The sequence below is a fragment of the Aquarana catesbeiana genome, linkage group LG02 (genome assembly GCF_042186555.1).
Source record: "Aquarana catesbeiana isolate 2022-GZ linkage group LG02, ASM4218655v1, whole genome shotgun sequence".
Lineage (NCBI taxonomy): Eukaryota > Metazoa > Chordata > Amphibia > Anura > Ranidae > Aquarana > Aquarana catesbeiana.
In genome coordinates this window covers 563,913,692-563,936,177 of record NC_133325.1, presented here as the reverse complement: position 1 = coordinate 563,936,177, position 22,486 = coordinate 563,913,692, and the positions used below count along the sequence as shown (strand labels likewise).

At 40.9% G+C, this 22,486-nt stretch overlaps 1 protein-coding gene across 2 annotated transcripts in view; it reads right to left on the bottom strand.

The window, feature by feature from the left end:
- Positions 1–22,486, bottom strand: part of ACACA (acetyl-CoA carboxylase alpha) — a 571,750-nt gene that overhangs the window by 40,078 nt on the left and 509,186 nt on the right. For both annotated transcript variants that reach the window (XM_073616063.1, XM_073616061.1), the window contains exons 51-53: positions 18,290–18,402; positions 10,724–10,878; positions 10,462–10,632 (exon numbers count right to left, since the gene is read on the bottom strand). In XM_073616063.1, coding sequence (XP_073472164.1) covers positions 10,462–10,632; positions 10,724–10,878; positions 18,290–18,402 — 439 coding nt within the window. The remainder of the gene's footprint in view (positions 1–10,461; positions 10,633–10,723; positions 10,879–18,289; positions 18,403–22,486) is intronic.

Below are 22,486 nucleotides of genomic sequence, written 5' to 3'. Positions count from 1 at the left end.
GCTTCTGCTTAGAACTAATTTTCCTCTCTGGCAGAATTGCGACCTGCTTTGTTTACATAGGCAGACCGCTGTTCTGCCTCTCTACGAACGATCGCCAACCCGCTGATTGGCTCCTGCTGTGTCCAATTACAGCGGGGATCTGGCTGCACGCGCCCCACAGTCGAAGAAGATCGTGTACAGGTATGTGATTTTGCGCTTAAGGGCTGCCCTGCCGCAGTATTTGTACATGGGGCGGTCCTTAAGCGGTTAAATAAAATATGATAAAAAGTTTTTTGGTTGGTTTTTTTCCCTTTATATAGTAAACAATAAAATACCCTTTGGTTATTAAGTACCAACAAAAGAAAGCTCTAGCTATCTCAAAAAAATCTATTTTGATAAACTGTTGCATGACCAAGTAACTGTCAGTCAAACATAGCACTAAAAACTGAATATGGTCTGGAAAGGAAGGGGGTGCAATATGCTGGCATTGAGGTGATTAAGGGAATGATTTTAGTATATAACTCTTCAGAGGGGTTGGGGGGACTGTAAATGAGAACCTGAGATTTGGAGAGGTTGTCAGTGCTTGTTCTGAAAAAAACAGAAATTCTGTTGAGACCTTTCTTTATTAGTATACAAAACACTGGTGGTCAGCTAGCAGAAATTTTGTCCTATGTAAGTTACCCTGCTGACCTGATCATGTAGCTTTAGCAACAAACACAACCTAGTTCACTATGTCTGTAAAGTGATTTGAAGTTCTATATTCTTCAAAGGTAGTGTAGAAAATAAGGTATCCATTTCCGAACTTATTAACAAATACTAGTGCTGTCACTATATCATAACTATTACAGCTAAAAAGAGTTGTTTTTTTGTCAAGATCAGAGCTTTGAAAATATCTAACACAATAAAGCCATACAGACTGTGGATTGAGTGAAGGTTAAAAAATGTGCTTAAGATTCATAGCTCTCACAATCTGTCCAAATGTCATATTAGCCCAGTAAGCTAAGCAATACACTTATTAAGTCTAATATTTACTGGTTTGCTGCAGATGACAAATGCACCTTACTTATAGGAGATCTATGTTCACAGCACTTTTTCTTTTAGCATCAGCATGGTGATAGCAATACAAACAATATTTTTTGACAATCCAATATAAGCTTACATGAAAAATCTCCTTTCCTGTATGTGAGTTCTGCCTGTCTGCTTGTCATCTCTTTCCACAACTTCCTGAATTCCCTGTATGCTTTGCAGCTTCTTCCCTGCTATTTACTTTTGATTTCTAAGGACTACATATCCCATGGTACCTTGCTGCCTTCAAGCATTGATTTCTGTACTGGCTCCGCCTCCTAAAACTCCTCCTCTCAGCACTTCTGTAGTTCAGAAGGCTCTGTGAAATGTGTAACTCACAAGGCGTAGAAAATACATGTCACAGAAGTCAAGGATGTAAATGTGTGGGGATCTTCACAAAGTAAGTTTGCAAACTTCAAAATTGTTAGGAGTAATAGGAGTAGGCTAGAAATAATTGAATAAATACAGTCAGGTCCATAAATATTGGGACATCGACACAATTCTAATCTTTTTGGTTCTATACACCACCACAATGGATTTGAAATGAAGCAAACAAGATGTGCTTTAACTGCAGACTTTCAGCTTTAATTTGAGGGTATTTACATCCAAATCAGGTGAACGGGGTAGGAATTACAACAGTTTGTATATGTGCCTCCCACTTTTTAAAGGGACCAAAAGTAATTGGACAATTAGCTGCTCAGCTGTTCCATGGCCAGGTGTGTGTTATTCCCTCATTATCCCATTTACAAGGAGCAGATAAAAGGTCCAGAGTTCATTTCAAGTGTGCTATTTGCATTTGGAATCCGTTGCTGTCAACTCTCAATATGAGATCCAAAGAGCTTTCACTATCAGTGAAGCAAGCCATCATTAGGCTGAAAAAACAAAACAAACCCATCAGAGAGATAGCAAAAACATTAGGTGTGGCCAAATCAACTGTTTGGAACATCCTCATAAAAAAAAAACGCACCGGTGAGCTCAGCAACACCAAAAGACCCAGAAGATCACGGAAAACAACTGTGGTGGATGACCGAAGAATTCTTTCCCTGGTGTAGAAAACACCCTTCACAACAGTTGGCCAGATCAAGAACACTCTCCAGGAGGTAGGTGTATGTGTGTCAAAGTCAACAATCAAGAGAAGACTTTGCCAGAGTGAATACAGAGGGTTCACCACAAAACGTAAACCATTGGTGAGCCTCAAAAACAGGAAGGCCAGATTAGAGTTTGCCAAACAACATCTAAAAAAGCCTTCACAGTTCTGGAACAACATCCTGTGGACAGATGAGACCAAGATCAACTTGTACCAGAGTGATGGGAAGAGAAGAGTATGGCGAAGGAAAGGAACTGCTCATGATCCAAAGCATACCACCTCATCAGTGAAGCATGGTGGTGGTAGTATCATGGCGTGGGCATGTATGGCTGCCAATGAAACTGGTTCTCTTGTATTTATTGATGATGTGACTGCTGACAAAAGCAGCAGGTTGAATTCTGAAGTGTTTCGGGCAATATTATCTGCTCATATTCAGCAAAATGCTTCAGTTCAGTGCTCATTGGACGGCGCTTCACAGTGCAGATGGACAATGACCCGAAGCATACTGCGAAAGCAACCAAAGAGTTTTTTAAGGGAAAGAAGTGGAATGTTATGCAATGGCCTAGTCAATCACCTGACCTGAATCCGATTGAGCATGCATTTCACTTGCTGTAGACAAAACTGAAGGGAAAATGCCCCAAGAGCAAGCAGGAACTGAAGACAGTTGTAGTAGAGGCCTGGCAGAGCATCACCAGGGATGAAACCCAGCGTCTGGTGATGTCTATGCGTTCCAGACTTCAGGCTGTATTTTACTGCAAAAGATTTGCAACCAAGTATTAAAAAGTAAAAGTTTGATGGATGATTGTTAATATGTCCCATTACTTTTGGTCCCTTAAAAAGTGGGAGGCACATATACAAACTGTTGTAATTCCTACACCGTCCACCTGATTTGGATGTAAATACCCTCAAAGCCTTAAAGCTGAAAGTCTGCAGTTAAAGCACATCTTGTTTGTTTCATTTCAAATCAATAGCGGTGGTGTATAGAGCCAAAAAGATTAGAATTGTGTCGATGTCCCAATATTTATGGACCTGACTGTATAAGATTTTTACATTTTGACCATAGATACACTAAGTATATAACATCCTAGTGCACCTAAATCTAGTTATTCAATCACAGTTTCAGAGGAAGGAAAGACATGCATACATTTCAATTGGGATGCTTCCCACAATCTCATAATCATTTATAATAACTGCCTGAAACACAATGCTACTACACAGTTTTCTACATAGCTTGTAAGCGGACCATAGCTTTAAAGCGGATCTTCAGTCATTTTTTCAACTTTCCATCTATTAAATCCTCTTCCCTTGTTGTTTTAACTTTGGATAGTAAAAATGTTTTTTTCTGACAGTAAATACCTTATACAGCCCACTTCCTGTTTCTTGTCTGGTAAAAAGCCTAGGCTTATGACATCATGCACAGCTCTCTCTCTCACTTTTGTAAGAGTTTGCTGGGAAGGGTGGGGGATGAGTCATAAGAAGGCCAATGAGAGCTGCAGATCTGGAGGTGTGTCTTTATGTAAATCCAGGGAGTGAACAGGCAACAGCTATAGCTGCCCACATCTAAAATGGATGCAGCCAGACTTAGTGGAGTGAGATGTCTGCAGCATATTCGGAAAGTACAGAATCGCAGTATATATAAAATAATATGCAAAGTGGTTGGAGGGAAGCTTCAGAATGGCAAAGATGTTTTTATTACAAATCATGTAAACAAACTGCAGTTCCTCTTTAAGGGGATGAGGTTACAGCCCTCACACATTCATGTTTTCATTGTGCACTCTTATTTAACTACTTCAGGTCTTTGGATGTACACTGTACGTCCAGAGAGTGTTACTAAACCCACAACAATAATATCGATTTGTATATGCTGTAAAGCATACTTGTTAAAATCACTTTGGAACTTAAGGGTTTAATTCTCTGCATTGTGTAAAGAGGCTGTTTGATCCTGTCTTCTCTGATCCTCCCCTTCTTACATTGTCCCCAATCCATCTTTTGATAGAACAGAGCCTTGGGGGCACTCTGCACATGCTCAGTTTGGTGTGTATTGCTAAAGGGATTCTATTGGGAGGCTGCGGCTGTGCTGATAATTAATGACTAAATGATGATAATGATAAATAAATAAATGACTGACACACGGCACCACCGATCACCTCGCTGCACGCCCCCACGTGCGTGTGTTGGCTGTCATCCTAAAAGACGTCATATGACATACAGTCAGGATAACCGAACCGTCATTTTGCTATAGGCTGGGCGGGAAGTGGTTAAGCACAAGCTTATAGCTGCAGTAGCAGCCATCAACTTGTAGCCATTTTCCTTCTGTTGGCTCCCATCGGTAATCACTTTCATATTGTGGGAGACGTGGATCCCTTCCCCCCATGTGGTTCTCCAGCTATCCCGCTCTTACTGGGGAGCCCAGGACTACATCCAGCATCTTCAGGAAGTTAAGCAGTTGGAGACTGAGGAACATTCATTCCCTGATCTCTTCTGCATTGAATGAAGCTGGAAGCGATGATGATTTTGTCACTTTGGTTTCAGGGTAGTCATTCTCTGGCTGATAGACAGGGAAGCATCTAACAAGCCGATCTGTGCTCAGTTGGATGCTTTGGAGGGCAGGGGAGACATAGGGGTCTAACAGACCCCCAATGACCTCATGAAGAGCACCTGTCACCTGCCCAATGCAATTACATGGGAGTCTGTTAACCCCTTGTGATTTATTAAAACCTCCCCAAAAATTTAATATATTCCCTGTTGCCCTGCACACACCCACAAATGCAAACACAGGTGCACCGTGAACGTCAGAGTAAGAGCAATAATTCCAGAGCCAGAGCTTACGATTCAATTTTAAAATGATGAGTTGTAAAGGCCTTTAAAGTGTCACCTATAGAGATGTTTGTGTACCACTGTTTTTCGTTATACCACAGGCGCACAAAATTGTAAGACTTGGCATGTTTGGTATCTATTTACTCGATAAAACCCCATCTTCTATACTTTACCAAAAATTGGGTATTATATTGTGTTTGTGTGCTCTAAAATTATTGTTAGTTTTCCTGAAAATATGCATTTGATAAACAGTTGAGCAAATATATTGCAGCACAAAAAATTGCATGGTCAGGGGTTTTTAATTTTATGGCCAAAAATGCAGATTTGTACATATGTGCAAAAAATGAAATAATTGCTCTGGAGCAGTAGTGATTAAACTTTACATTTTAACTCTAGACAGGTTTAAATATCAAAGGTAATACAGATAATGTAATCAATAATACATCATTAAATAGTATTAAATAGTAAAAAATTAAATAGTATTTTTTTTTAGATGCAAGTAACTGAATTTGACTTTTTCAGTCTCTTGCTACCTACTTTACAGCACAGCTCAGAGACTGAGAAGCAGAACAAGTCATTCAGGCAGTGGCATCGCTAGGGGGCAGCTACTGGGGCTATAGCCCCGAATCTGGGGCCCATAGCCTCGAGTCTCTTACCTAGGATTGGCTATGGGCTTCATCTGCTCAACTGGTGGCCAGGGGAGGAACATGACTAGTTAATATTATTGGGCACAAGTTCTTATCTACATTCAGGAGTTCCAACAATTTAATCATTGTCCCGACGTCACGTCTATACCAATCTGCCCGGCAATGTAATTGTCGGGAACCGCAGAACAAAGATTACTCTGCCGGGACTATTTGATGATTTTCGGGCTCAGGCGGAGTAATCCTTGTGCTAACGGTATAGAAGTGGACGTCAGGGCTCTGATTACATTGTCGGAATTGCTGAATATAGATAAGAATTTGTGCCTGATAACAATAACTAGTCATGTTGCTTCCCCTGGCCCCCAGCTGAGCAAACTTTTTTTATTATATAATTGCTGCAGACAAGGGGGGCCTCTCTGAGGACCCTGATATAAGGGTGGGGGCTCCCTGGGGACCCTGATGGAAGGGAAGGGGTTCTCTGGGGAACCTGATGTAAGGGGATGCTCTCTGGGGACCCTCATGTAAGGAGAGGTTTTCTGGGAACCCTGATGTAAGGGGAGGCTCTCTGGGAACCCTGATGTAAGGGGAGGCTCTCTGGGGACCCTGATGTAAAGGGGGGTCTCTCTGGGGAACCTGATGTAACCTGATGTAAGGAAAGGCTCTCTGGGGACCCGATGTAAGGAGAGGCTCCCTGGGGAACCTGATGTAAGGGGGGGGCTCTCTGGGGACCCTCATGTAAGGGGAGGTTTTCTGGGGACCCTCATGTAATGGGAGGCTCTCTGGGGACCCTCATGTAAGGAAGGGGCTCTCTGGGGACCCTCATGTAAGGAAGGGGTGCTCTCTGGGGACTCCGATGTAAGGGAAGGCTGTCTGGGATCCCTCATCAAAGGGGGGGCTCTCTGGGGATCCTGATATAAGGGGGGCTCTCTGGGGACCCTGATGTAAAGGGAGGCTCTCTGGGGAACCTGATGTAAGGGGGGGCTCTCTGGGGAACCTGTTGTAAGGGGAGGCTCTCTGGGGAACCTGATGTAAGGGGAGGCTCTCTGGGGACCCTCATGTAAGGGGAGGCTCTTTGGGGACCCTCATGTAAGGGGAGGCTCTCTGGGGACCCTCATGTAAGGGGAGGCTCTCTGGGGACCCTCATGTAAGGGGAGGCTCTCTGGGGACCCTCATGTAAGGGGAGGCTCTCTGGGGACCCTCATGTAAGGGGAGGCTCTCTGGGGATCCTGATCAAAGGGGGGTCTCTGAGGTCCCTGATCAAAGGGGGGCTCTCTGGGGTCCCTGATCAAAGGGGGGGGGGGGCTCTCTGGGGTCCCTGATCAAAGGGGGGGTTCTCTGGGAACCCTGATGTAAGGAGGGGGGCTCTCTGGGGACCCTGATGTAAGGAGGGGGGCTCTCTGGGGACCCTGATGTAAGGAAGGGGCTCTCTGGGGACCCTGATGTAATGTGAGGCTCTCTGGGGACCCTGATGCAAGAGGGAGGCTCTCTGGGGACCCTAATGTAAGGGGGGATCTGCACTCAGATATGTAACGATATTTTACACATATAAATATATATAATACACACACACATACATACACACACACACATATATATTATATACATGCATGTGCCCGCGCAAGCGTATGACTTTCTTTACTTCGCTGCCATGGGCTCTAGCCCCAGATCTTTTGTAGACTTAGTAACACCCCTGCATTCAGGTGTGCTGCAATGTAAATATTTTGGCAGGTAAAGTATCTCTTCAATATGTATTTTATCAGTGTATTTAGACATTTACATTTTTGACATTTACCTATAGTAACTTTAAGCCTAGGAATTCAGGTCCCCCCCCCGTGCAGAAAATTAGGTATTGAAAGTGAACACAGGTTCATCTTATTTACTATCACTCACAGCCGCTACTCCTTTAGTAACTGAACCTTAAAGGGTTAATTTACATTTGCTTTACTGTTTGAAACATAAATAGCATTCAGATCGGATTGCTCTTCAGACAATAATAGACGGGTCATATTATCTCCTCACTGCCTGTTTTAACCACCTAAATACTGGACAACTATGCGCGGTTGCAGTGTGGCTCCAATCACATTCCTGCAAAGCATTGAGGCTGTGGCATGTGTACACCCCCAGCCACTGCCTCAGCAGCAAAAGGGGGAGGCAGTTGAGGGGCAGTAAAATGTGTCTCAACTGCGGGGTTTTACTGCCCGTCAATCGCAAAAAAAGGCCTAATACATTTTGGATATTTACACATAGCACAACAAGTTTAGTCCCTCTCCAAAATGTTTGATAGATCACAGTGGTGATTGCTGGAATATATATATATATATATATATATATACACACACATACATACATGTATACACACACACATATACACAAACACCATTGTCAGGAGTTATTTCAAATATTCATTAAAAGTAAATTAAACAATTGAATTAATGTTAAAGAGGCCAGGGTCAGTTTTTAGATGCAAATTAATGCTTTAGTCATATTGTCCTGAAAGGCCTATTTACCTAGATCCAGGTCAACATTCAGTATCAATAATGAAAGATTTTTTTTTTGTGTGGAAACAGCATGTTATTGAAGATTTAGATTTATTGTAAATTATTCATGTAAAGTTAAAAATATGCATTATCACTGAATGTCATGAAAATAGATAAATGGGTAAATACTTCAATACCAAAAAATCGGGTGAATCTCCCCTTATCTGTGTGGTAACAGAGCATGCAATAATGCAAAAATATAAATCTTATGTTAAAGCAGTTAGAATGAGCAGATTGTAAAAAAACAAAGAGAAAATATTTGGAAAAATATGCTTGCTGCAAAAATTCTGCACAAAACAAGATTTAACTAGGAATCCCAAAGCTTTTAGTTTGGGTGAATATTTAATACTGTTATTAATCATTTTTAATCCGTTTGCTTTTAATTAAGAAACAGCATGATGCTTTCCTATCAACATATGCCAGGGAGCAGATTAATTGTAGCTTAAGATAACTTGCCTTGATTGGTGTAATGTATTAGCTTACAAGGCACAAGCTCCTAAACACATGCAAGCATCGCCTATAAATGCTCATGTATTCCCTCTCAGCCATGTCTGCCCCCCCCCCCCACCTCCTCTTTCCAGCCACATCTATCATTGATAGATGCAAAAGCCTAGCAGCTAGTTTGAGATTGACCATTGTGAGTGGCTTTCATTTAACAGGAAGATTTTTTACATTTGAGGAACAAGGTGTATGAGCAACAATAAATAGGGGTCGTACACATACAATACCTAGTCACAAAGGGTAATTTATTAAAGAAAAAAAATGCAGATCCTCAAAGTAAAGGTGCTAACAGACATGCCACTTATTGTGGCAGAATAACATTCTTTTCATTTTAATTGAATGTGAAGATATGTATGACACATACAAAGCGTAAACAAATCTCACTGCTAATTAGAATTAAATTGTATAAACTGAGATGTCAATTGACCAAAATGCTGGACATAGTCATCTATATGCCAAACACACAAAAGTTGGGTTCAACACTAAACACCTAGATCTTTTACAATAAGGTAGAGGTGGATATTTCAATGTTTAAAAGCTACAGCGATGAAAAGGGTATGCCTAGCAGCTATGTCTTCATATGGGAACCATGCATAATGACAGGCTCTATAGGACTGCCAAGTGCAGACAGAAAAAAAATAGGAGACCTAGTATCATTTGAGAAGTGCAGGAAAGTCGCTATGCATCACATCATCTAAAAAATACGATTTTAGCAAATTGCAATTTTGTATAATTATATTGATTATTTAAATAAACAATTTATATGCTTGTAAACAAAAAGCCCATATAAAATATCTTTAGCAACTGGAGACTAAGGAGCAGTTTTGATAGGTGAGTTTTAAGGAGAGAAAAAAAAAAAAGTCTCAACCATGACTATCCTGCAGGAGGACAAAGCTGTTGATTCATCATGGATGACACTGCTGAATTTGCTTTTATAAATCACCGTTGCTTCAAAAATAGAGCAGAGCACTTTGTTACTTTGGCCCAGTCAACTCTGTACCATAAGCCTGAAGTAGCCAGTTTTACGGTCTGCTAGAGCTCTGGTTCTCTGCTCAGAGAAACTGACAGTAGTCCTTCAGCAGCAAATGCACAACTGGCCCAAGCAACGGTTTTTCATTGTTCATATTCTGCTTCACTATTTGTTTTCGGAGGCGTTATTTGGCTGTGTATACACAGTGGTAAGATCGCACCACTGCGGGCACCATTTCAATGATGGCTAGTGATAGTGAAACAAAAAAAATATTTCTTTCATTGTTTTGCACCCTTGGGAGTATATCTACTGCAAGTGTGGAACCGATAAGGTGGAGTCCATACATTACCCAAATTTACTCTGAAACCTCCCTCTCACAATCTAAAAGGAACATGTTTATTTTTACCATGTTCCTGAGAGAAACCACTTTTATTATTCCTTGTGACATCATCACCAGGCTTGTAACATTTCTAAAGTTTCAAGGTCAGCTGATAGGAGGCAATTTCCTACAGATCCCCAGGATCTACATAAATTTGGGGGAAATTTGCACATATTGCAGAAACGTACTAAATGGTTTTCTTTTCTTCACAATTTTGTCCTGATATACATATTAAGTTATGCAATTTCTTACCAGGGACATTTTCTGCATGGTTTATTTGTATGTTTTTTCTGGAAGCTTCAACTTTACTTTACAGCCCAAAAAACATACTGCTAAATGAATGGGCTTCCACCCAATATGGCCAGGTAAAACTAAGTTAGGGTTACTGGATTTTTTCATTTGATGGCGATGTACTGAAATGCAAGATCAGCTAGTAAATTCCCTATTCAGAAAAATATGTCAGTTCAGTATGTTGGCATTACCTTGACAGTTCCCTCCACTTCTACGAACCATCGTCTAAGCATAGCCTGGAGTTGCCCATCAGTTAGTTCAGGATTTGCTGCATGGATTTTCTTTTTTGCTACATCTTCTAAAAGGAGCCTTCTGAGCCTCCAGTAGAAAAATGTCCTTGACGTCTTCCACTCCAGAACATCCTGCATTTAGACAATTATAAATCATTATCAAGTAATTCAACAATGAAGACTAATGTGATGGCTATAATTAATAATTACACTTGATGCTTACTGTGATAACCCCCTTTTCCTGCATTCTGCCTGGTGTATCATGCAGGTCTGCAAACTGCACTGCAACTTGATGGTATATAGGGATCAGAAATTCTTCTCTCTCTTTAAGTTTGTTCTCCAACTCCTTGCAATCAGCTGGACTCAGTTCTGGAGTTCCTAAAATGTAACATTTTAACACATAAAAGCTGAAAGAACATAGCATAGCAAGCAGCAAACAATTAGCCAAATATATGTAAAATAGGAAAAAGAATCACGGGGGAAGTGATGGTAGACATGTTACTTCCTTGGTAGACATACAGTACTAGGCCATTACCACTTGATCACGGTAGTCTAAATGTACAGTACAACATTACAAGTTGTGATGTAAGCCAAAGTATTCATACAAGTTTCTTAATAATAATCATCTCCCTCAAAGCCACTAGGCCAGTAGCACAAAAAAGTATTAATCAGGTGGAAAGGTCACTCAAGATGGACAGGCACTGATTATTTCTAACAATCAATTTTCCCTCACAAATGAGCCACCATAGTTTAATATTACCTAGTGTGGCTACTGCATCCATCCAATTAGTGTTTCACTGAAGAGTCTGCATCAGTGAACACTTGTCAAGCATACAGGGATGTGATGATGAGACACCGATCGCACAGCACTTTGCACAGTTCCACAATGGGCAATCTCGAAGTCTTAAGATTAAAGGGTTTTATGCCTTAAAGCTGTCCAGCAAGAGGGTAAATTCTAACACAATATTCCTCGAAAGGGAAAATGAGTTGATATTCGGCTGGGAATGTTAACCCCTAAGGGGTTAAACACAGAATTGCATCTACAGGTTTTCCTGTCCCCATGATATCTATGGGTACCTGTGGTACTTTTGGTACACTTGAAATTAGTCCCCCTTCTGACAAATCCACGATTGTTGTTGATTTTTTTTGTTCCTGCTGTCTGGTGCTTTACTGCCATAATTTTGGACAACACAAATCTGTCTTTGATCAAAGATATAGAGTCCTTTATCCATTTGGCTTTGTTAAAATATACTCGATACATCCCATTTTTGCTCATCTGGGAATCCAGATATGGTAGATTGTGTGTTGCTTTACCACCTGAGCAAACTTTGAATGCATGGCTGTGATATTAAAATCTGTTGTGTTTTTACTAAATGGCCACAAGATGCCGCTATGCAATTTATTTTGTTCACACATAGAAACTGACCCATTAAAGGGTTATGAGCTAAGAGTGTCTTGGTCTGGATGATGTCACAGGATATCCTGAATACAGGGACCCCAAGACCAAGCTATGTTGTGTCACGCTACCCTGAGCAAGCTCACGTGCTCGGTGTGATGACCCCCCCACACACACACCCACGGTCTCATCTACACCATGAGGATGACCATCCCTTGCTATCCAATAGTCCATTCATTTTTAGATCATGCACTGTGAGACGACCATTCCAACTATCAGAGCAGCATCATGCCAGCCTTTGAGTGATGCTTATTGAGCACCAGCGTACCCTGAATGGCAGAGAATCTGCCGGAAGTCCACTTCTCAAGTGAGCCCTGACAAGTCCTTGACCCTGGCATCCAGCTGTACCGGTGCCCGTGAGTACCCTCTGTGAGGACAGACTATTTGACTTGAGTGTCTCCCATGGGGATTTACTGCACGTGGCTACTTGTCACAATCATTAACCGGACTGTGCCTGTAGCCTACAGTGCCTTGCAAAAGTATTCACCCTCCTTGGCATTTTTCATGTTTTGTTGCCTCACAACCTGGAATTAACATGGATTGTTTGAGGATTTGCATCATTTAGTTTACAGAACATGCCCACAACTTTGAAGATGATTTTTTTTTTATTGTGAAGCAAACAACAAATAGGACAAAATAACATAAAAAGTCAATGTGCATAACTATTCACTCCCCTAAGGTCAATACTTTGTAGAGCCACCTTTTGCGGCTATCACAGCTCCAAGTCACTTTGGAAAAGTCTCTATGAGCTTGCCACATTTTACCACTGGGATTTTTGTCTATTCCTCCTTGCAAAACGGCTCCAGCTTCTTCAAGTTGGATGGTTTGCGCTTGTGAACAGCAATCTTTAAGTCTGACCACAGATTTTCTATTGGATTGAGGTCTGGGCTTTGACTAGGCCATTCCAACACATTTACATGTTTCCGCTTAAACCACTCAAGTGTTGCTTTAGCCGTGTGTTTGGGGTCATTGTCCTGCTGGAAGGTGAACCTCCGTCCTAGCCTCAAATCACACACAGAGTGGTACAGATTTTGCTCAAGAATATCCCCGTATTTAGCACCATCCATCTTTCCCTCAACTCTGACCAGTTTCCCAGTCCCGACTGCTGAAAAACATCCCCACAGCATGATGCTGCCACCACCATGTTTCACTGTGGGGATGGTGTTCTTTGGGTGATGTGATGTGTTGGGTTTGCGCCAGGCATAGCATTTTCTTTGATGGCCAAAAAGTTCAATTTCAAAGTCTCATCAGACCAGAGCACCTTCCTCCATACATTTTGGGAGTCTCCCACATGCCTTTTCGTAAACTCAAAACGTGCCATTTTGTTTTTTGCTGAAAGTAATGGCTTTCTTTTGGCCACTCTGCCATAAAGTCCAACTCTATGGAGCGTATGGCTTATTGTCGTCCTATGTACAGATACTCCAGTCTCTGCTGTGGAATTCTGCAGCTCCTCCAGGGTTACCTTAGGTCCCTGTGCTGCCTCTCTGATTAATGCCCTCCTTGCCCAGTCTGTGAGTTTTGGTGTGCGGCCGTCTCTTGGCAAGTTTGCTATTGTGCCATGTTCTTTCCATTTGGTTATGATAGATTTGATAGTGCTCCTAGGGATCATCAAAGATTTGGATATTTTTTTATAACCTAACCCTGACTTGTACTTTTCAACAACATTGTCCCTTACTTGTTTGGAGAGTTCCTTGGTCTTCATGGCAAGGTTTGGTTAGTGGTGCCTCTTCCTTAGGTGTTGCAGCCTCTGGGGCCTTTCAAAAAGGTGTGTATATGTAATGACAGATCATGTGACACTTAGATTGCACACATGGACATCATTTCACTAATTATGTGACTTCTGAAGGTAATTGGTTGCACCAGAGCTTTTTATGGGCTTCATAAGAAAGGGGGTGAATACATACGCACATGGCAATTATCAGTTTTTTATTTCTGAAAAATAGTTTTATGTATATATTTTTCTAATTTTACTTCACCAACTTAGACTATTGTGTTCTGATCCATCACATATAATTCAGATTAAAAAACCTTGAACTAAAGGCTGTAATGTAACAAAATAGGTAAAAAGCCAAGGGGGTGAATACTTTTGCAAGGCACTGTATATGGTAGTTGATACGGGCATGTGATTATTAAGCTGGCTCCGTACAATTGTTTATGCATGCTCAGACATCATTCAGGCTGTACTTATTTTCCACAACTAGACTGCATATAGACTTCATGCTGCCATTCCTGCTGGTTGCCACCGGCCTGCTGCTCTGACCGATACTATTGTCTCCACTTAGTGCACTTGGTGATTCCGTATATTAGATCATTTGAGCTGACAGTATTGGGTGACTAAACAAGCACTTTAGGTATCTGTAGATCTACCACGGCCTGTATATGAAACACTCTTTGTTGCCCCTGTTCTGACACCATCGGAGGACATCTAGTGGGAAACCATTTATTTATCTGACGTTCTAACTGTATAATTTCTGTGTCCATTATTGGTGACATAGTGAACCTGGATGTTACCCACTGCTTTTTATGGCCGCACTCGGGCTAATGCAATTACAGGGTATTTTTCCAGGATCTCACTTCTGATCCTTAGCATTAATCATTACATGGTAATACAGCGTGTCTGTTAACTCATTGGTCTGAGTGTGGGTGTGGAGGAGACCCCAGGCGTGTTTTAATGACACCATTGTCAGTTTTAATTCTTGTTGTGTCACTAACCTGTTTGCACATGATTTTCGTATATTGATTGTTAATAAAAGATATTTGAGGAGAGATTGTGGTTTGTCCCCTGCATATTATAATAGTGGGTTTTCTCAACTTCTTTTACTGTCTATTATCTAATTTGTTCTAGAGGGCACCACCTATACATTTAAAGGTGTTCCGATACTACTCTATGGCTGGCCCTACATATACCGGATCTGCCTAGATCTAACTATATTTTTTATTGTTATGTTTAGCCAAAAAAGGTACTATCCAAGCCAAGTGTTAATATTTCACAACAAAAAGTTTGGAACCAGACACAGTGAAGAGTGTGCAGGGGATTTGTCGATCTGTTAGGTGACTGAGTTGGTCTCATCCTTTTTTCTGCTATGGAGCAGCATCGTGGATAGTATCATGAGAAGTTCTGGAATAGAAGCAATCATGTAAGGAAAGCATAAATCTCCCTGACTTTTGTGCTTAGGGAGATATCTGTCAATCAATGGACAGCCAGGGGCCAGGAGAACATAGAATACCTTCACCAAGTGATTGTTTCAATGACTGTAAAAAAGGATGAGTTTTGTACTGTCTGCATTAAAGGCCTGTGCTTTCTTTTATAAGACTTTGGCCTTTGTTACAGAGAATAAAGCATGATCATATAAAATAATACTCATGAAAGATAAGTGGCAGTCCTGATCTGATGTTCTATAAAAAGAAGTGTAAGGCAGACAAATATTAGATTTCTTTATTCTTTCTTATTCTCATATGTTGAGCCAAAAAGTTTAAAATTACTGTACTACTGTTCTATAAAAATGCATTCGAAACATACGAGCAAAACATTCACTTTGTCATTTCTATTCCAGTCCACCTTAGTAGCTAAAATGTGAGAAATTTCATTCCAAAAATATAAAATATATTCACTTCTGTCAAGCAGTAATTCTATACTGCAGAATAGTAAATCAGTAATATTGTAACATACCATAACATAATGTACCCTGCACATGTGTTTGCTAGAAATTGCACATTTCTAAGAATTTCATCACTTATATTGCACATTTGCAATTTATGACTTTGTACTTTTGTACAAATCTGCATCGTGTTTAAAATGCAATAAAAAAACTTATTGATACAGAAGTCTGTAAATATCTTTTTTTTTGTGTTTTCCTACTCCTACCCTGCAACACAAAAAAATACCTAGCAGATAAACAATAAATATAAGAGATATAAAGCCTCACACAGTGACTTTCATAAAGATAATCTGCTAGGGTAATAGAGTCTGAGGGGTTAAAGGAGGCAGTGAACCCCTGGCTAATGACAGAAATTCAGCAGGCAGCTTATGATAAATGGAGCTCTCCCTATTTCTGCTGAAGTCAGCATGAACCACGACCCCACGGCTTGTTTGTGGCAAATGGAGTGCGTGAAATATCAAAGGGCAGCGATCCAGAAGAAGTCCAACTTTGACAAATTTTAAATTGGCCAGAAAGAAAAATCTGAAAAAAAGGCATTACCCTGTATTCTACAATTGTACCTTCATTCAACTGTACTGAATAAGTAGCCGAACAATGTAGGATAACAGATGAATTGGTAAGCATTTTTGATCACCTATAGAAGAGGTCTATCTCTGGCATACGTTAAATCTTTTCTTCTATCATACAAATACAGATGCCTTCATCCTAAATCTCTGACCATTTTTTGACATCTTCAAACTTAAATATATTAATAGATACGACAAGGTAAACTGCAAAAATATAATTAGGCAGTGAGAAAACATACTATAGGAAATCTAAAGTTCAAGGGAAGTAAAAGATGTTTTCAAAATCTAGAGCATGAAAAAAAAAAATAGACACTTGATATTAACACCTAACACTGGTACCTGAAAAACTGAGTAATACCAATATCTGTTGCCTGGAACAAAAGTTGCAGGAAGTATACAGTTTTATGTTGGAAATATTACCTATGTCCACACATATGTCAGGCATGTTCTACAACCTTTTAAAAGTTGAATTAGATTTAAAGAATGTACTTCCAATTATCAGAAGACATTCTTTTAAACACCAATCCAGGGTTGTATACAGCCAAAAGGCTGGATTCATGATTCATGCGTTGGGGGTGGGGGTAGCTTTCTTAGTCCTATGAAAGTGTTAAACAGAAATTGTGGAAGATGCCAATTTGCCAATTATTTGTAGGGAATTTGTCAACTAGATAACATTCCAGTAGTAGCTGAAAAATGTGCTGGATGTCCATGGAGGTGATCCCTCTGGTAGTCTAATGAACACTCTGCTGTAGGGTATCTTTCCCTTTTTTTTCTTCGTCCACCCATTTCTTCTTTAATTTTTTCTGTTTTTTCCTGTCCTTATTTGCTTTAACTAACTAATCTACACATCTACACAACAGCTGTTCACTGTAAAAATAGCCCATGTTATTAACTTCCTTTGTCACTGAGTGAACTCAATATCACACTAATGTCGGTGTACATCATATTGGCTAGTGCACCTGAGTTCCAAATGTTCCTTCTCTTGATGGACTTGACAAAGACTCATATGGTTGAAATGCTTTATCCTTTGAGCCTCGGCTGTATGGATTATATCTTTTGGTATCGTGCAAGAAAGTGAAAGAGTACATGGATTGTGCTCCCTGGAATGATTCTGGGAAAAGGCATTAGATGGATGAGCTGGTTCTTGTTGCCAATATGTTCCTCTTTTCTAGTAGCCTTAGTCTACAAGTAGATGGGCTTTTTATAAAAGACTATTGTAAGTGTCAGACACACACAGTATAGCAGCTTCAGGAACAGACAAGTAGTTCCTGGTCCAGCAGCAGCCTCAGTATAAGGACCCGGGGATTGGCTGACTGGAGGTAAATAAACAGGACTGCATGGGAGGGTGAGGTGGGACCTTTCGTTTTTAAGTAAGTGTTTAAGTGAACCTTTTTTTTTTCTTACGCATATAGTTATATTAATGAGTTCATAATCCACTCCAACAGCTCTTTCAAGTGCACTATTTCTTTTCTTTAAAATGTTCTTAATAATTAGTGCTGTTATAGATCAACACATTTCAAACTTTTTGTCAAAAGTAAACAGCCAAGCCCAAATATCCATCTCTATTTGTTCCCTTCTGGATAATGACCATTGTCTATTACCCTGCTGAGCAGCGATGGCTAACAGGGGAAAGGGTGCTGTGAGAATTGAGATTGACAGGGCCCTTTACTGTAAGAGCAGCAAGGATGTGGAGTTCCCTTCCACAGGCGGTGGTCTCAGCGGGGGGCATCGATAGTTTCAAAAAACTATTAGATAAGAATCTGAATGACCACAACATACAGGGATATACAATGTAATACTGACATATAATCACACACATAGGTTGGACTTGATGGACTAGTGTCTTTTTTCAACCTCACCTACTATGTAACTATGTAACCTACCATCACCCTCCCTATGCTGTGCAAGATGCATACAGCAATGCCCAGTGAGTAGGGGGTAACTGAGTTTCCAGGGGTAGATATGAGCAGAGTTTACCAATCTGTTGTCTATAAGCTAAATAGTTTATATTTGGCGTCATGTTCAGTAAACATTAGTAAAGGAAAGGGTTGCTTTATTTGCCATAATTTAAAAATGTATATACTAATAAACACCTAATAAACACCTACCTAATCTCTCTGCCAGCTGAATGTACACTGGATCGACTCTCCGCATTGTCTTTACCAAATCCTTTCTTCTAAATTTTATTTCAACAGTTCCTTCAGGTTCCAGGACACCACCTCTGCAAAAACATCAAAGTTAAAAGAATATTTCACAAATATTTATAAAAGTTTTAGCAAGCATGTTTTCATGATTTGCAGCAGCAACTTTTCTTTACAACCAACGATGTGATATATGTATCTGCATGCCTGGGGTTACAAGGAACAGGGTAACTGCTTCTTGTCTAGTAACTGCTGTCTAATTTTACCACAATTTCTTCAGAACAAAACTCCAGCCAAAGCTACTTCTGTATTTTGGTTAGAATGGAGAAGAACCACTGTTTTTTTTTACTGCCTATGTCCCAGCTGGATAGATTTTACCTCACTTCCTGTCTTGGTGACCAAACAGGAAGTGAGGAGATCTTTCTAATGCAAACAGCAATAAATAACCTGACAGAGGTTCTCATCCTTGGTAACTCTACGCTTAAAATCCCTTAAAACCAATGGGCTGTGATGAAACATACAGTCAGGTTCATAAATATTGGGACATTGACACAATTCTTTTTGGCTCTATACACCACCACAATGGATTTGAAATGAAACAAACAAGATGTGCTTTAACTGCAGACTTTCAGCTTTAATTTGAGGGTATTTACATCCAAATCAGGTGAATGGTGTACAACCGTTTGTATATGTGCCTCCCACTTTTTAAGGGCCCAGAAGTAAGGGGACAGATTAACAATCATCCATCAAACTTTCACTTTTTAATACTTGGTTGCAAATCCTTTGCAGTCAATTACAGCCTGAAGTGTGGAACGCATAGCCATCACCAGACACTGGGTTTCATTCTTGGTGATGCTCTGCCAGGCCTCTACTGCAACTATCTTCAGTTCCTGCCTGTTTTTCGGGCATTTTCCCTTCAGTTTTGTCTTCAGCAAGTGAAATGCATGCTCAGTCGGATTCAGGTCAGGCGATTGACTTGGCCATTGCATAACATTCCACTTCTTTCCCTTAAAAAACTCTTTGGTTGCTTTCGCAGTATGCTTCGGGTCATTGTCCATCTGCACTGTGAAGCGCCGTCCAATGAGTTCTGAAGCATTTTGCTGAATATGAGCAGATAATATTGCCCGAAACACCTTCAGAAGTCATCCTGCTGCTTTTGTCAGCAGTCACATCATCAATAAATACAAGAGAACCAAACTAATGCAAGATGGTAAATTAATTTCTCTGGAAACTCTTATGCCCCGTACACACGGTCAGACTTTGTTCGGACATTCCGACAACAAAATCCTAGGATTTTTTCCGACGGATGTTGGTTCAAACTTGTCTTGCATACACACTGTCACACAAAGTTGTCGGAAAATCCGATCGTTCTGAACGCGGTGACGTAAAACACGTACGTCGGGACTATAAACGGGGCAGTGGTCAATAGCTTTCATCTCTTTATTTATTCTGAGCATGCGTGGCACTTTGTCCATCGGATCTGTGTACACACGATCGGAATTTCCGACAACGGATTTTGTTGTCGGAAACTTTTATATCCTGCTCTCAAACTTTGTGTGTCGGAAAATCCGATGGAAAATGTGTGATGAAGCTTACACACGGTCAGAATTTCCGACAACAAGGTCCTATCACACATTTTCCATCGGAAAATCCGACCGTGTGTACAGGGCATAAGACAACGGTCAGGGAGCTTCCCTATGGACTCTTGGCGTTATAGACAGCTCCACCATTTTTTCAAAGCACAGGGAGACTCAGTAAGAGACATCTCTTCCCTTACACCTTTTGAGCAACTTTTTGTAACAGAAGAACTGCTTCCACATATGATCTCTGAACTGTATCAATTGCTCAGTTCGGCTTCTCCTGTAGTAAAGCCCCCATATGTTAGGGCCTGGGAACGAGACCTAGAAATTGTTTTTACTCCTGCTCAACTCTCTTCCCTTTACCAACTTACTAGAACCAGCTCAATAGACTCTAAGATGCAAGAAACGAAATACAAAAATTTTGATGCGCTGGTACCGTGTACCAGCAGATCTAGCTAAAGTGTATCCAACCGTATCAGACCTATGTTGGAGAGGGTGCGGTCAAAAAGGCACTCTTTTACAAATCTGGTGGGACTGCCCTATAGTCAAACCGTATTGGGAAGACATTAAATACCAAATTAAGGAAATTGTGGGCATTGACATACCTCTCTCTCCGGTTCACTTCCTGCTACACATTCCTCCCATGCCAACAGGTCACTACAAGAAAAGTGTCCTGCCTCACTTGCTCAATGCAGCAAAGCGGCTACTTCCCATATTCTGGAAGCGCCCGCAAGTTGGATCCAGAGAGGAGTGGAGTGGCAGGGTAGGTGACATCCGAGAGGCAGAGGAGTGGATTGCCACTTGTAGAGGGGTCCGAGACCGATTTACAGCAACTTGGCGCCCTGGATAACGTATACCTCCAATCCTGGTCACATACCCTCTAGCTTAGATGTGGCCCTGCTTGAATTAGCTGACCCAACCCTGAAGGGACGCCTTAAAGATAAATAAATGGGAACCCCGCATTAAGTGCCAATATACCAGTTTGTCATATACCCAAATGGGGGAATGGGGAAGAGACACGTCTTTTCTTTCTTAGCGTTTGTGGTGCTGTTGAGGGGGATCGGAGGGGAGGCGGAGCTGGACGCGAATTCCCAGGTATGTTCCATTCTACTTTTCCTATTTCCTTTTCTTCTACCTTTCCTACTTGTTAAAATATTAAGATTTAGCTGGTTATAGTTGAATACTTAAAGGTAACCAATATGTTTGAAGTTAAGAGGCGGACAGAAACGGACAGGCAGGCTGACTAGATAGGCTTTGGAGATCCGATGCCATGAGATACCCTGATCTGTAAGGGGTATTGGCACCTTTGTGCTGACATGGTGCAGATACCTAGCAATGGAGGGATTTGGGGGGGGGGTTGTGGGGGTTGGTCAGATGGAGGCGTTAGTTGCCCCCCTGCCCCCGCATGCTTCTGCTCGTCCCATCCCCTCACTTTATACGATAAATAAGAGGGAGGAAGAAGTGGTATAAGATGCCTGTCCACTCTCTATAGTCTGGCTACTGAGACGTGCTGGCCTCATTATTCCGCCACCTGACCAACCTGTTTTAGCCATTGTCTGCAATACCAGATACAGTTATAGAAGTTTCACATTTATTATTTATGGTTCGAATTTTTATTATTTATTTTCATCTTTATTTTCATTTCTATTTTTCTCCTTTAAATAAAAAAAAAAAAAAAGGAAGGATTAGTGTATTACCTGAAGTCATCACCTGTGGAAGATGTAACTATATTTTTATGGTTTGTTATTTTGCAGTGTAATACCTTGTCTTTCATAAATAAAGATTTATAAAAAAAAATACAAGAGAACCAGTTTCATTGGCAGCCATACATGCCCACGCCATGACACTACCACCACGATGCTTCACTGATGAGGTGGTATGCTTTGGATCATGAGCAGTTCCTTTCCTTCTCCATGCTCTTCTCTTCCCATCACTCTGGTACAAGTTGATCTTGGTCTCATCTGTCCATAGGATCTTGTTCCAGAACTGTGAAGGCTTTTTTAGATATTGTTTGGCAAACTCTAATCTGGCCTTCCTGTTTCTGAGGCTCTCCAATAGTTTACATCTTGTGGTGAACCCTCTGTATTCACTCTGGTGAAGTCTTCTCTTGATTGTTGACTTTGACACACATATACCTACCTCCTGGAGAGTGTTCTTGATCTGGCCAACTGTTGTGAAGGGTGTTTTCTTCACCAGGGAAAGAATTCTTCGGTCATCTGCCACAGTTGTTTTCCGTGGTCTTCCGGGTCTTTTGGTGTTGCTGAGATCACCGGTGCATTCTTTCTTTTTAAGGATGTTCCAAACAGTTGATTTGGCCACACCTAATGTTTTTGCTATCTCTCTGATGGGTTTGTTTTATTTTTTCAGCCTAATGATGGCTTGCTTCACTGATAGTGACAGCTCTTTGGATCTCATATTGACAGCAACAGATTCCAAATGCAAATAGCACACTTGAAATGAACTCTGGACCTTTTATCTGCTCCTTGTAAATGGGCTAATGAGGGAATAACACACCTGGTCATGAAACAGCTGAGCAGCCAATTGTCCCATTACTTTTGGTCCCTTAAAAAGTGGGATGCACATA